We start from the raw sequence: 15,576 nt of genomic DNA on the forward strand, positions 1-15,576 counted from the left end.
TATGAAATGTGTAATTTCCAAAACTTGAGCCAGAAATTGGTATTGAAAGAATAAGCTGAAGGTGTTGAATGAACATTACATAAATGGTTATAAGTATATCTTGTTGTAAATTTACCGATTGATGTGAGAGGCCATACTAAAGTATCTTCAAACTGCAGATCTATTGGAATGGTTAAAATAGAGTTTACCTGAGTAGTTGTAAAGAGTTTATGCAAAAGAGGAATATCCCACTGAGAAGTACCTGAAATCATTAACTGAGACACCCATTGAATATCATTAGTATTTAACTCATCCCAATTATATAAAGCCCCTGATTCACTTGGAGTCCAGTTATGTTTCCAGATGTTAATGGTATCACCTCTACCAACCTGCCATTTACTTAATTGCTGAACAATTTGAACCCCATGAGCAATACTCTGCCATATCCAACTAGAATTATTATGAACCGGAGGAGGTTCATACTTCAGATCATGGTACGGGAAATATTTGGCTTTTAACAGTTGAGCATAAGGTTCTGTTGAGTTATGAATCACATTCCAGGCTAATTTCGCTAACATTGCAGAGTTATAATGAGTTAAATGTTTTAATCCTAGTCCTCCGAATCTTTTAGGCAGTTTCATGTTATTCCAGTTAATGAAATGTCTACTATTATGACCAAAAGAATTATTCCACCAATAGTTCCGTTGTATTCGATTCATTTCTTGAATAGTTGAATCTGGAATTCTAAGAACTTGCATATGATAAGAACTCATGGTACTCAAAACAGAATTAAGGTGTGTGGTCTTACAAGCTTGATTTATGATCTTGCTACTCCATCCTTGAAGTCTTGTATTCATGTGATCCACTATAGGTTTACAATTTTGGGTTCTTGAGCGATGCATCTGAAGTGGAATGCCCAAATATTTTTCACCAAGTCCCATTGCCTTCATCTGAAGAATGTTTGAGAACTGACTTCTTTTAGTAGGGGAGACATTTTTACTGAAAAATTATCGATTTCTGCAGATTGATAACCTGGCCAGAAGCTGAGCTAAATTGATTAAGAACATCCTGAAAATGTCTAAGCTGCGATGGAGAAGCTTCTAAGAAAAGTAAACAGTCATCGGCGAAAAATAGATGGCTAACTTCTAAAGAGTTTTTCACAACCTTTATTCCTTTTAAATTACCTTGTATAATCTGAGAATGTATGATCCTTGAAAAAGCTTCCATAACAAAGAGAAAAAGGTAAGGCGACAAAGGGTCACCTTGTCGCATCCCACGAGAAGGAGTGAAAGAAGTTGAAGGACATCCATTAATAAGAAGTGAAATACTTGAAGTAGTAATACACTGCTGCACAAGATGAATCCAGTCCTCATGAAAACCAAGAGACCGAAGAATATCAAACATAAAAGGACATTCGAGTCTGTCGAATGCCTTCGACATATCCAATTTAAGTTCAATATATGAAGTTTTACCTTTTCTTTTTTGTTTCATTGTATGGACAAGTTCATGAGCCATGATGATATTATTCTGAATATGTCGACCTGCAACAAAAGCACATTGGGTCGGGGAAATGATATCTGGTAATAGAGGTTTCAGTCGATTGGCAATCAGTTTTGAAATAATCTTATAACTAACATTGCACAGGCTGATAGGCCTGTAATCACTAGGGGATTGTGGGTGTGGTATTTTGGGTATGAAACTTGAAAAGTACGGTTAATCTCTTTCAACATAAACTTATGAATGAAAAAGTGTTGAACCATTGATATTACCTCAGCACCCACAGTAGTCCAGCAATGTTGATAAAACCCTGCTTGAAAACCATCATTTCCTGGAGAAGCCCATGGCTTGATCTGGAATACAACATCTTTGATCTCTTCTGCTGAAAGAACTCTAAGAAGATTGTCATTGTCTGCATCTGTGATATATTAGACAACAAAGAATTATCCGAGTTGGGTTTAGAAGAAGTTGTTATAGTAGAGAAATGTTGCAGAAGAATATTCTCCATGTATTCTTTGTTATCATACCAAATTCCTAAAGAATTCTTAATTGCTGAGATCTGATTTTTCTTCTTGTTGTAGTTTTCTTGAGAGTGGAAAAATGAGGTATTTCTATCAGCATCATAAGAATGAATTCCTGCTTTTTGTCTGTAATAATCCTTTTGAATATGTAACCAATGTTGAAGATTATTAGTTAGGATACAAACATCTGGGTGATTGGTTGGAAGGTTCTGGTTATAACAAACACTAAGCTGATGATTAAGGTTTTGAATATTAGATTCTATATTTCCAAAGGAGTGTTTCTTCCATAACAGGAGCTGATGTTTAGTAAATTTTAGTTTAGAAGTAAACTGATTGGATGGTGATCCTAAAAAAGTTTGCGACCAACTACCATTTATGATGTCAGAGCATGAAGAATGAGATAACCAACATCTGTACAAACGAAAAGGGCTATTTCTGTGTCCTAATTCAGGAGAAGTGGATAACAAAATGGGTGAGTGATCCGAAGCTATAGGAGGGAGATGTTGTAAAAAAGCCGTAGAGTAATTGTTCAACCATAAAGTGTTAACCATAACTCTATCGAGTCTAGAAGCAGTATACTCACTATCTGATCTGTTATTCGACCAAGTAGTTGGCTGACCAGAAAAACCCAAGTCAATTAAGCCTAGTTGCTGGATAATAGGCCTAATAATGCGAGAGTGTTGATGATGTGAACCATGAGAAGAAATTGTTTCTGAATCAGACATGGTGAAATTTAAATCTCCAATAAGTAACCAAGGAAGATCTACATGAGGCTGCATTTCTAAAAGATAACTCCATTGTTCTTGATTTTCTACAGAATCTCGAGCCTCATACATACAAGTTAACAAAATATCTGAATGATGCGAATGAGTGTAGACTAATGCATGAATTGTGTGTCTAGTTGTATGCATTATGTTAAGATCAATGCCTTGTTTCCATGCCAGTAAAATACCACCAGACAGACCAACTGACGAAGCATACCAAACATTAGGATACTTAAACTGTTGCATGTAGAAATGCATAGCAGAATGCTGATTTTTCGTTTCCGAAAGAAATAAGATATCTGGGTTATGATTGTTAATACAAAAATGCATGTAATCCCTAGTAGAAGGATTGCAAAAACCTTGGCAATTCCAAGAGAGAATTTTCATGGTGGAAATTAGAAAACAAAAACAAGTAGTACTGATAAAAAGTAAATAAAGAAAAGCAAGAGTATTTTTAAAAGGGTTATAGAAAGGCACCTGTTGTCCATCATCAGTGATAGTACGATTCAGTAGATGTCTTGTAGCAGCAATGTTTGAGGTAGCTGGCTCAAAGTTAACATTGGCATTATCTTCATTTCTAGGCTGACTCATAGAAGCTTGGTTAGACTCATCGTCAGAAACTACCACATTACTAAGATTTCGACATCTTTTACGACGGATAAAGGTACGGTTGATAGAAGCAGTGCTTGAAATAGGCATGTATAAATTCTGATGTGGTAATGCTCTATCAGCTGGTGCAAGATAAGAGTTCGATTGCGAATCGATAGTTGTAAAGTAGGACAAAAGCATACCATCAAGCGGCCCAGACTCAAAAGAAACTGGCTCTCTAAGATTAGATCTTCGTTGATGACCATGTTGCATATACAGATTAGCAAGCTCTTCTGGATTTCGAACGGGCAAAACTATTTGTTCAACAGCAGGGCCAAGATTCCTTATGGCGCTCTCCGTATTGATACGTCTAGTCCGTCGATCATTACACTTATCAGAATCATGATTTGGTACTCGGCATGCTGGACAGAGTTTGTAAGGCTGCTTCTCAAAAAAAAAATCCCACTCAGCGAGAAACACCTGCAGCATTAGCAGCATGCATACCTTTCAGCATCGGTGAGTTAACATTCATTTGTATCATAGCTCTAAATTTTGTAGAAGTCGTTGGATGAACCCCATCTGGTTCAACAACAATTGTTTCCACAACAATATCAGCAAAAAGCCTTAAAATTTCTGGGTAAGTGAATTCAGGGAGAAGATTTTTAAATTCCAACCAGAAAGGAGAGGTGTCGAAGTTCATCTGTTGATAAGGGTAAGAAGGATGGCAATCTCTAAGTACTATTAGATAATCATCCAAATTCCAAGCACCACCAAACAAAATTGCTTCTTTATCTTCAGTGCTGTAAAATCTAATAGCAAATATATTAGGATCAAGAGCTCTAACCATTAGTTGCCAACTATTATTACGCTTAAGATGAGGCCAAATAAACTTAGCAGCTTTTTCTGCACTCTGCCACAACATAATACCAGGAGCATAAAGCTTACTAGCTAAATAAAATTCCGAGTCTTTGAGGGCTTGAGAAAGAGCAGTAGTTGAGAGAGCAACTACTCTGGCTTTAGAAGGAGTATTTCATATAGAAATACCCTCCATATGTTGAGAAATGTGTTGAATATTATCAGACATTAGCAGAAGACGGAAAATAAGAAGCAGATAGTTGGATAAAAAGAAAACAATGGTTTGTGCAGTATTTATAGTATAAGAGGATAAGATTTCAAAGCACAGACAGTAGGTGGGTGAGTTGTACAAACAGTATGTCGATGATAGACATGGAAAGGTATTGAAATAAGAGAAGGTGAACAATATAAGTTTGTACCAGGTGTTGAAGCAATAGTACAAGGTTGATGATACTGATAGTTAAAGTAGGCAAAACCAATCTTAAAATCTCAGGTATCCAGTAATAACATAAACCCCATAATAGGATAATAAAGATGCACCACTGCACAGAAGATAAGCAAACAGACCTGTAACCAATGAAACTTGAGCCAACTGAGGGTAAGAGACATTGTTGTAATCACTGATGCAGACAACACGTCTTCAGTACTGCATAATTCTGTAAAAAGTTGAAAGAAAACAAAAACCCACATTAAAAGTAGCCATCAATGAATCAGAAGCAAACAACTAAAAACTGGGTAAGAGAATTTAAAAATCGACAGATTCTAACACATCAAAAGAAGGGAATTTTTAAAATTAGATTAAACTAAAACAGAAGGATAAGGATGGACAAGAAAGGACTAAAAGGGAAAACAAAAGGGGAAAAGGGAAGAAGAAAAGATCAATCAGGCTACAATCAATGAAGAAGATAAGGAAGAAGAACAGAGATTCAAAAGAAATTGATCAGGAATTGAAGTTTGACTAGGGTTGACTTTTGTGTTTGACTAATCGCCTGGTTTTCGTCAAACCGACTCTATAAGTATCCGTTTGAGCATTACAAACCCTACAAAACTTGGCCGTATTAAATTTTCTATAACCTTTCTCACACTGCAATACCTACTTTGACTCCATAAAATGGTGAACAAATCCAATTTCACCACCAGCATCAACAAAATTCAAACGAAGTTACTTTTCAAAAGTAACCCGAGCCTTGCACAGGATTACAGCAAGAGCACCATCAGAAAAGTAACCCGAGCCTTACCAAGGAAACCAGTATTTGATTCTTTTCGACCAACATCCTTACTCTATCAAAATTTATACTTTATCAACTTGCTCATAAAGCTGCCACTATTCAACTATTTCCGATTAATAACCAAGGCGTACATGGAACTAAGATGATTCAGATGAGCAGTTTAAGAGATTCCGGAATAGGGAGGCAGCAGTGATGGAATTTTTCAATTTTAAGAGGGTCATACTGTCACGTGATAATTACATAAACAAAAACTTGAAACCACTAGAGAGTAGTAGGAACAAACATCCATTCAAGAGGCAATAAGATTGTGGCACTTTCAACAAGTAGTGGTAGATCACTATGCAGTGACCACTGTCCAAATAGAGTTGAAAACAAACATGTTGTATGTCTGTATCTTTATCTATATACCTTTTGTGACCGACTTACTTTGATCATACTTATCAATGTGAAGAACACCATTTCATGATAAAAAACCGCCACCAGACATGCTAGATGGGCCTTGGGATGGAACCTGTCCCTGAGACATTAACTGTGACCTGTTTGGACCTTGACCATATCCTTGACCAACCCCTCCACCAACCATTTGTTGTTGTTGTTGTTGTGCTTGTGGTTGTTGTTGTTGAAGCTGCGGGTGTTGCTGCTGCTGAAGCTGCGGGTGTTGCTGCTGCTGAAGCTGCGGGTGTTGCTGTTGTTGCTGCTGCTGCTGCTGCTGCTGCTGTTGCTGTTGCTGTTGCTGTTGCTGTTGCTGATGCTGCTGCTGCAGCTGAGGATGTTGTTGTTGTTGCTGTTGCTGCTGCTGCTGCAATTGTTGCTGCTGCTGCTGGGTAGGTGGTTGTGGCTTAAACACAACCATATCCTGGTTACCATCAGGAAAACATAAAATAACTACATACATTCTTGAAATCATAATGGACAGCGCAACAAAAATAGATAAAGGTTGCATGCAATGGCTATTAGATGGTGAAAATAATGCCAACAACTCACCCCGGGAAAAAGCATTCCAATTAAACGGCTGGCCTTGTCAGAAACAGACAACAGCAATGTCTGTGAGGGTAGCTGGATAACTGCACACTGAAATCACAAGCAGTTATGACACTCCACTTTCGAAAGCTGATAACAGATTTTCCAATTATGACAAGATCTGTGGGCATGGTCGATCTTGAAGAAGATAAAAACTGTGATGTATAATGCAAGGTTTCACTAAGGACCTGCTACATAACCCTCTCTTCTTCATATAAATATGTAATTCAACAATTTTAATGTGTTTCTATACATGAGAGCACTGGAACAACAAATCAATTCATTTCAGTTGGAAAATGCATGACTTATTTCTACCAATGATTCGTATTTGATGACTACCGCTGGAACAATTTAGGAAGTTGCTGACTGACATGATAGATATTATTCTGACTGGTAGTACTATCCTATGAAGGATGATCTGTTTGAACGTGTCTCTCACTCTTTTTTCACTTCTCGGACTAAGGAAACCTACATTTTCACTTCTCGGACTGAGGAAACCTACATTTTGGTATAAAAAGAAAGAGACATTACTAATGACCTTCCAACTGGGAACTGCTGCAACAATATTCTAACACATGTAGGCGAAGTACAGAGACTTCTACACATTTTTTAGGCGAAGTACAGAGACTTCTACACATAACATCAACGTTGAAGTTCTGCGCATCAGCTGTAGGTTTAACTATTAAGAACTTAAGACGAGATAGCAGCTTCAATCTGTGGCAAGTATCGTAACGGTATGGAATCTGCTATTCCACTGGCTCCAATCCATCAAAAGTGGAAGCAACATGGATGCGGGAGAATATAGAGGTTAAGAGACAATTCAGAGTGAACCAACTAATACCAATTTTGTCAATGTAAAACAGAATATCCAAAACCTAATAAAGAAACAGACCAATAAAAAGATAACCGAGCATCAAGTGGACTCACGAGTTTCTTTTCTTGTAGCTGTCCCAGAAATCCATGTTGATTCAAAGCCCGAAAAACAAGAAAATCTGCCTTGCCCACATACTGCCTAGAATTAAAGACATAAGATCAGCTTATCAGGACAAAATTTGTGCTCGTGTGAGAAATATAATCACCAAATTTACAATTTACAATAGATGTTCTAATAAAGCCGGCAGTTAGGAAGTACTTGTTATGCATGTGATCCTGAGAAATAAGCCGAACTATTTGCATCATCATTGGCCAGTCCGCTGCAAGCCTGAGAAGATGACAAATAGAATGCCAATTAATTATAAGGATCCTGGAGAAAATACCAGATGGCAAAAAATAGTATGATTATCCATTTGTATCCTACTAAATAAGATATCATGTCTTAAAATGGTGAATATAAGCTCCTATCACCAATATAGCACATGCAAAGTGGTGTTAAAATGTATGTCATTTTTATTTTTTGATACCTTTGTGGCGCTGATAAAAGCAAATGTAGGGTTATCTATGCACATTTTACATATAAAATATAATATGAGTTACTTGAGTTATCTATGTAGGGTTATCTATGCGCTGATAACCAGACTCTACCTTTATGTTCTCCAAAGGTATCCATCTTATATATGAGTTACTTGAGTTACTCAACTTGTTTGATAATGTTTTTCAAATTTTGTACAAGCGATTCTCAACGAAAAATTCTGTACGAGTAATTATCCTACAGTACATGTATTTGATGCAAGAAAGATGAGAACAGGATATTGATTTAAGGGATTTCCTATAGATACCACTTCCTAAATAAATAAGCATGCATTTCTTACATTAAATTATAGAGCAAAAGCACTATCTTAAGGTCAGGACTGGCAAAATTTATTATGTCTGAAGAAATAAATCACTAACTGAATTAAGATGGGACTAGAATAACTTATCAGATTATCGAGCACCAATCAACAAAGGGTTAACTATGTATCAGGATGTTGCAGGTCATGAGGACGATACGATCCTTGTTAAGAACTGAACGATATCTAAATCAAACTCGAAGGGCGGGAACTGATTTCATTTCAACAATGTAACCATTTGGCATTATACTAATATGATAAAGTGGATTATGCTTCTAGACTTACGTCTCTGATGCGGATGCACTCCTGTATCCCTGCCACACAGATAAAAGAAATTCAGGAGGATGAAAATTTGGAACTCTTGATTACTGCCAACATACTAAAGTCAGCTACCCACTATGCATATAACATAAACCCAGCAAAAAGAAGAAGAAACATCTCCAATGAACATTAAATAAATGACAAGAAAAGAGCAGCAAAGATATATCTTTTTGTGCCATAAATCGTACTTCGAGTTTGGTGATAAACACAGGTTGTCCTTGTCTCTGTCCAGATAGGGCTCCCTGCCCACACAATAAAGACTGGAGTTAGCATAACCATACCCTATAGATAGCCATTATAAATGATAACAAAACAGAAGTTATTTACTAATCAAGGATAAAACAGCAAAAGGTGTCTTTTGAATTCCTAACATACTCTACATCCAGTAGTCCAAAAAGAACCATTTATATAATCTACGACGACGAAAGACAAATACTTACTTCCCAGACTTTCACATATTTATCAGGCCCAGGTGCTGACTGCATAGCTCCAGATGTCTGTTGTGCTGGCATGTTTGCAGTGGAAGTGTTAGCTACACTGAGAGGCTGGATTCCTGCTTGTACTTGCTGAGGTACTCCAGGAGTGGGAATCATTGTCCCACTCCCAGCAGAAACACCTGGTTGACCTAGTCCATTACTCATAATGTTCTGGTTCATACCAATTCCGGCTTGACCTATCTGTCCCCCTGTAAGACTTCCTTGGTTAATACCAGCTGCTGACTGTCCCAAACTAACAGGTCCTTGAAGATTGGCCATTGGCTGTGACATCCCATGGTTTGGGTTTACAGACATATTAGACGTAGCTGAGGAGAATCCACCTAGCGTTGTGTTTTGTGCGATCTGTGTGTTGCCAACCAATGACCCAGATCCAGACAATGCAGTGTTACTACCAGACTGACCAGGTGAGAATACATTTTGTGCAGGAGACAAAGCAGTTGATGCCATTCCACTAGATATCATGTTTGACATATGCATGGCCATTGGAGTTGCACCCATCGTTTGAAGACCCATAGAATTTGCAGAGTTCATAGCCTGCCGTACTTGAGAGAGGTTGTTCAAAATGTTCACATTTGCTGCAGCAGGGCCTGTTGGACGCAATGGTTGGGATAGGCCACCAACCATAGGCTTAAATTCCTGAACATTATCATTGTTTGTGATCTCTTGAGAAGTGGACGATGGTGGAGAAGACTGCAAGCTTGTGATGCCCTGAGAAGGACCATAAGGAACAGAGGGGGGATGGGGAAAAGCTGATGAAGGTATCGTGTTTGGCTCCTGAAAATAAATTTGAGGTAATGAGCTCACTTGGAAGAATAGATATGAAGAGCTGTAACTTATAGATCAGCAAATTTTCCAACCACAACTCAAGTCGAAATGGAATGGATGGTTTGTGATGTACCACTTTTACTGTTGCCGGCACGGTACTTCCAACAGGAATTGATTGGCGACTCATCATTGACCCATTTACTGGGAAAAAAAACAGCATATAAAAAGGAGCATGCAGCAACGAAATCAACCCTCTAATTCGGGTACACAGAATACTTGACTCAAAAATATCACAAGCCTGTATCAATCATCTACAAACAAGATGTAAAAGGACCCAGACTACCACTGTCTAAGTTCAACTGACAAAACAAATTGACTCAGGTATAATTTTGGACCACAATGACGCATAAACTGCATAGACACGGGCCAAAAATATATAATAAAAATCAAATAAAACAAACCTGGAGGGATTGAAGTAGGAAGAGGCCCTGAAACAGAGGGAACCGAGGATGTGTCCATCTTTAGAGGACCTTGATTTGAGGGCATGTTTGTTATTCCAGAGCGGCTTAGGGCTGCACGAGCCTCCATGAAATGTTCAGAGAGAAGAACAAGATAATAAGAGTTCTTAACATCGATAACTGGCTCTGCTGCTCGTGGGTTTCGCTTGCCCTGTATAGACATATAATTATATTAACAGCTCACCAGCATGACCAGGATTCTTCATACTCCCTTTTTCACATATGAGGTATGTACTTATGATGTTAAACATGCTGAAAAGAAATACGGAAATTCTTGTATCTATGCAAAGGTTATACTTAAGGAGTCCATATATATGTTTCTCTTGTTAAATAATGACTCAATAAAATTGAGTTCAGCAGAAAAATCATTAAAATGCCAAGCAACAAGTTTATTTGAAATTGGAATCTGTAAGTCCACGTAATGAACAAACGACTAACCCTGCATCAATGTAAATAAAAGAAAACCAAGAAAATAACGCGAAATGGTAAGGAGTGTTTTTCATGATGCAACCTCTGTATCTTTTTTGTTTCCTTTTTCTTTGCCTCTCCTAAATGGAAAGAAGACTTGATATGTGCAGATTAAAGCACAGCAGAAACTTTGCAAAATTTAACAGTAGTTTGTGTTAAGGCTGCAGAAGTTGGAAAATGTTCGAAAATACACTCACTCGGAGTAATACGTACCGCATTATATATTCCTCTGAGTTTTGGGAGCTGCCTTGGAGAAATCACTGACAAAGAAACTGAGCACTGCAAATAGACACATGAATTTGACACGTCAGAGGCCGAATAAATAATTTTCCCAACAAACACACAATTCATATGCATAAATCATGGTTTATTATATTAAACAATGAGTCGCCAAGAGTGCTTTCTTCTGAAAGTGAGAATGAACGTACATCACACAATTTTGTAACACTTATTTAGAAATGTAATGCTGCTATATCAACATGCTGACTATCAGTAGCTGAAAGACAAGGGCACTTTAAAACCAAGTAAACTAAAAGAAGACTACCTGAGCAAATGATTTTGCAACTGTTTCAGCATCTGCGAGACAACTTTCCGGTGTCACTTCTTTGTTTTCACTCTGATCAAGATTTGGGATCTGTGGGCGGTACACTGGGGTGGGCAAGGAGTAAGGGTTGCTGGCAGCCACAAGAATGCAATGCTTGTTCATTTCTACGCTTTGGCTTGAATTCGGAGGCAACGCGAACATCTGGATTAAATATAAATCATTTGGATAAAGTTATGTAACAAGATTAACTTGTCACGCCAACTAGTATGACATATCCAAGTCCCCTTTCCAAACAAAATTTCATTTACTCAAAACACTTGCCCATTCCAATTCTTTGTAAAACATCTCCAGATAATCTTAAAGGCAAAGGTTCCACTTAAAAAAGTGATGACTAAGAACTTAAACAGATTATATAGAGCGCGCCAAAAAAAAATTATGATTATGCGCCATAAAAAGAATTTAAGGTAGAGAGAATACCAAAAGGTTTTTAAAATACAACTACAAACAAAACTCTATAGCCTACCATTAGTGCTTCGGCAAGCCCTTCCCCAACCGCAGCATCAATAAAACCACCACCGCTAAAGGGTACTGCAGAGAGCCAGTGCAAGAAGACATCTGCATCTCTCGTCCAGCCACTTCTTTGCACCAAGCAACCTACGAAAAGAAGATAAAAAAAAGATCAAATATCATTAAAAGTTAAAAAGACGTCGCATATTGTTAACCTAAAGTAAAGATTCAAACATTCAACAAGCATGCTGAATGATAAAGAATGATATCGATGATCCCTTTGTTTACTCAATAATCTTCTCGAACAAAAATCTGCAAAAACACATCTTGCATGGAATTCAAAAGACATCCAAAACGCTGGCATATGTCATCGAACATGCAAATTATTATTGACCAAAATCATCAGCCTAAGAAATCAACTTCGGAATCAGAGACAAAAACAACAATGACGAAGTTGGCATAGAAGTTCTTTTAGAAACAAAACTCTCCAAGAAGGTTTGCCTACCACAATAAGATCCGTGAACAGTAAAAACGACCAAGGAGAGCTCAGTATTTGCGGCAGAAAGCTTCTGTAGTTCAAAATAAAGAGTATGAGAGCATGCAGTACAAATTCAGTTAGAGGTTGGTAAAGCCACAAATCAAAACTGTATAATTCAAGTTGTTTACAAGAAATTGATCTTCATCAAGATACAAAACAAATATTGCTTTCAAACATCAATTCGTACCTGTCCTGACATGTCATTCCCACAAAAGCACCTGCAGAAAGACAAGTCTAAGTTTAAACAACAAACAAAACTTCATGCAAGAGATGAAAAAGGTTAATTGCAAGTAGAGTTAATGTAACATGTTACATATCGATTCCTAGAAAATTAGATGAATAAACCCTAATTAACAGCAAATTGATGCAACCCAGTCTTTTCTTATAGTCCTTGTCGAAAATCTCGACGAAAAGTGAAAATAAACAAGGAAAATCGAAGAAAAATTGATAATATATAAACCTGATAATTTTTTCTAGGTACTCAGTAACAATAGTATTCCAGTATGGACCCATAGCTGCAGTTCCTTCAATGGCGATTATCAACTGTTTTTCTGCCATTCTACTGTTTTGATTTTGCTTTTTTTTTTCTGATGCTGGTGATGGAGGGAGGGGAAGTAGTAATGATGATTTTCTTAACCTATAATTTGTTTGTCACTTTCAGTTTCCGTGGAAATGAATTGAATTGGATTCATAAATTTCTAGGGTTTTTATAAGAGCTCGATCGAGTAATTTACAGGTAATAGAATATCATTTGTTTTAATGGGAAGAAGGATCAATTGACATATTAGGTTGACACCGTGGTTTTATGAATGGAAGAATTTCATTTTATTTATTTTTTTGGGAAGAATTTCATGTGTCGTGAGTCACCCTATTTTAGTTAGGCATTTTCAACTTTCATGCCGTAATGTAGTAAAATAAAATAAAATTATTACATTGCAATGTTTTGCATTTTAATGGCCACCATTTTATTTATTTTAAAAGTCAGAAGTTGGAACAATAGTTTATCCGAATACAAGTCTAGTGGTGAAAACTTCCAAAGCCACAAGAAAAATTGTGCAGATGTTAAATGGAAAGACCAGGGCGGAGCTAGGATTCCAGAAATGATTGGGCAAGTTACCCATCAAGGCATCAACGCATATTTTAGGGGTGCAAAAGGATTAAAGTGACTAAAAATAGGATAGATTAGTTCACATTGGACTTGGGAGCTCACATTTGAGGAGGTGTAATTGCACACTCACTTCTCCATGTGGCTTCGTCCCTGGGAAAGACAGTTTGACTAGTGACTCGGTCCTGGAAAAGACAACTTAACTAGGCAACAAGCTGTAATACCTAATCCACCTAATCCACTAACTTGGGGATAAAATTCTGAGGACTCTTAACAGATGCAATTGACGTGTTTTGCATGTGAAAGGTTAGATAACGTTATTAATATCGAAATTCATTGTGTTTCTGACAAAAGCATCTTTTTCTTCTCATTGTTACATGTTTCTTATTTTCTGAAATCATCTGATCACTCTTAACCATCCATTTAATTTTCAGTTGGACCCACTATATCAGGTAAAATAACGTAGTGCAAATAATTATTATTATCTTAAAAGCATGAATTGGATTGACGTTTGGTGTTATGGATTGATATATTTTGACAAATGCGACGTCATTTCAATAAACGATGTGCATGCTCTAGATTCCAAATGAAAACGAGAGTGAATCTTGGAATATGGCTTGGAAAACGTAGAAATATGTAATAGCTTTACTTGAACCATTAGACTTGACTCCAAGCTTGGAACAACTAGAATTCTACCGTAATACTTGTTTTAAGGACAGTCCATCGGATATTGGAAAAATAACTTAGTCGGCTATAGGATGAGAAAACCAGTTTATATATTATGGGGGTGGAAATGAAACGGCTAAAAAGTCGGTCGGCTATCTATGATCGCCAACTATTTTATATTATAAATGTTAACCAACAGTTATACTACTCATTTTTCTTATACAAACTATCACACCGTGAGCTCATAACTTTCTCACATACGGTCTATTTTATAAATTTTATCTTATTTTCCAAATATATTTGTCATTTTTCTATTTCATTCAATTATATTCTAAATGGCATTTAATTTGGAAAGTGATGAGGAGATGGATATGGACATGAATATCTTTATTGGATAACAAACAAGAAATGTTAACCCACGTATCAGAAAAATTAGATGAAAACCTTAAAGAAAAAAGAATGGAAATTGTCTCTATATTGCAATTATATGCAGGGAAAATACCTAAACCTCCTGAGCTAAGAAAAGTATTCAAAAGTAGATGGACATACAAATATCGAGAAGGATATCACGAAACAAACTACGTGATTATTTTTTTCGTGGGTGTGTATATATACTACGACCAAGATTTCCAACGCCGAACTCTCATGGGATACAACTTGCTGATTAGGAGTATTGAAGTCCTTGTTAGGTAACCTAAATTTAGTTATCAATACGAGGCACACAATATACGAGGACATACTCCTGAACAAAAGATCATTGCATCCCTTAGGATTATATTTTATAGGTTTTCAGTGGATGCCACATATGAGTATATTTGTATGGGCAAGGCAACCATACTTTCAAATTTTAAGATGATTTGTAAGCAATAGTCAATCATTTGGTCCAATGTTTTTACAAAAACCAACTCGAGATGATGTTAATTGAATACTCGAGATAAACAAGAAAAAATGTTTTTCTATGGATGTTAGGTAAGTACTCTTGATTGCATCATAGGGCGTTGAGGAATGCCATGTTTCTTAGTAAGGTCGGTATAAGGATCATTACAGAAAACCAACTGTTAGATATAGTATGCCTTTTTTGGAATTTCGAGATTACAAAACAATTTTGTATAAATCCTCTATCTGAAGTCAAGTATGCAGTCGCTTCAAGTGCAAATTTCACCATCAACGGTAGTAACTAAATATGGGGTATTATCCGATTGACAAATTTTATCCACAATTGCCAACTTTAGCTTAAGCCTATAGCCGGACCATAACTTCCATGATAAAAAGTACTTTAATACGCATTAATTGGCCAAGAAAAAAAACACTAACATTTGGAATTTTGATGGCCAATTTTCCCATCATTTGTGGGCCATATGGTTCTTTTGGTCCAATAAAAATAATCAATCTATGCTCATATGCATAATTTTGAATAATATGGTTATT

General features: G+C 36.8%; 2 protein-coding genes across 2 annotated transcripts; both read right to left on the bottom strand.

Moving 5' to 3' along the window:
• Positions 1 to 800: 800 nt before the first annotated feature.
• LOC113279220 lies at positions 801 to 4,813 on the bottom strand. The gene is made up of 7 exons (XM_026527920.1): positions 4,772 to 4,813; positions 3,924 to 4,259; positions 3,239 to 3,829; positions 1,749 to 1,894; positions 1,452 to 1,520; positions 1,164 to 1,326; positions 801 to 1,022 (listed from the first exon to the last, which is right to left on the bottom strand). Exons 1-5 carry the CDS (start codon positions 4,811 to 4,813, stop codon positions 1,502 to 1,504), a joined length of 1,134 nt encoding a protein of 377 aa, XP_026383705.1. The 3' UTR covers positions 801 to 1,022; positions 1,164 to 1,326; positions 1,452 to 1,501.
• Positions 4,814 to 5,623: 810 nt separating this feature from the next.
• LOC113282001 (mediator of RNA polymerase II transcription subunit 25-like) lies at positions 5,624 to 13,230 on the bottom strand. Its single transcript, XM_026530913.1, has 15 exons — positions 12,838 to 13,230; positions 12,565 to 12,595; positions 12,345 to 12,408; positions 11,856 to 11,986; positions 11,333 to 11,533; positions 11,002 to 11,067; positions 10,264 to 10,471; positions 9,936 to 10,003; positions 8,981 to 9,811; positions 8,729 to 8,782; positions 8,505 to 8,533; positions 7,586 to 7,654; positions 7,381 to 7,465; positions 6,418 to 6,504; positions 5,624 to 6,289 (listed from the first exon to the last, which is right to left on the bottom strand). Exons 1-15 carry the CDS (start codon positions 12,933 to 12,935, stop codon positions 5,894 to 5,896), a joined length of 2,418 nt encoding a protein of 805 aa, XP_026386698.1. The 5' UTR covers positions 12,936 to 13,230; the 3' UTR covers positions 5,624 to 5,893.
• Between the last annotated feature and the right edge of the window lie 2,346 nt (positions 13,231 to 15,576).

This window comes from Papaver somniferum, chromosome 5 (assembly GCF_003573695.1).
Source record: "Papaver somniferum cultivar HN1 chromosome 5, ASM357369v1, whole genome shotgun sequence".
NCBI classification, from domain to species: domain Eukaryota; kingdom Viridiplantae; phylum Streptophyta; class Magnoliopsida; order Ranunculales; family Papaveraceae; genus Papaver; species Papaver somniferum.

What these genes read in the sequence shown, in the direction of transcription:
- LOC113279220 (XM_026527920.1), bottom strand. Translation starts at nt 4,813, where the DNA reads ATGTCTCTTACCCTCAGTTGGCTCAAGTTTCATTGGTTACAG. An exon ending in TCAAGTTTCATTGGTTACAG is followed by an intron (nt 4,260 to 4,771) that starts GTCTGTTTGCTT and finishes ATGTTGTGGCAG; the next exon opens with AGTGCAGAAAAAGCTGCTAA. An exon ending in TTGTTGTTGAACCAGATGGG is followed by an intron (nt 3,830 to 3,923) that starts GTTCATCCAACG and finishes CTAATGCTGCAG; the next exon opens with GTGTTTCTCGCTGAGTGGGA.
- LOC113282001 (XM_026530913.1), bottom strand. Translation starts at nt 12,935, where the DNA reads ATGGCAGAAAAACAGTTGATAATCGCCATTGAAGGAACTGCAGCTATG. An exon ending in GGCTTGCCGAAGCACTAATG is followed by an intron (nt 11,534 to 11,855) that starts GTAGGCTATAGA and finishes TATTTAATCCAG; the next exon opens with ATGTTCGCGTTGCCTCCGAA. An exon ending in AATATGTGAAAGTCTGGGAA is followed by an intron (nt 8,783 to 8,980) that starts GTAAGTATTTGT and finishes TTGTGTGGGCAG; the next exon opens with GGAGCCCTATCTGGACAGAG.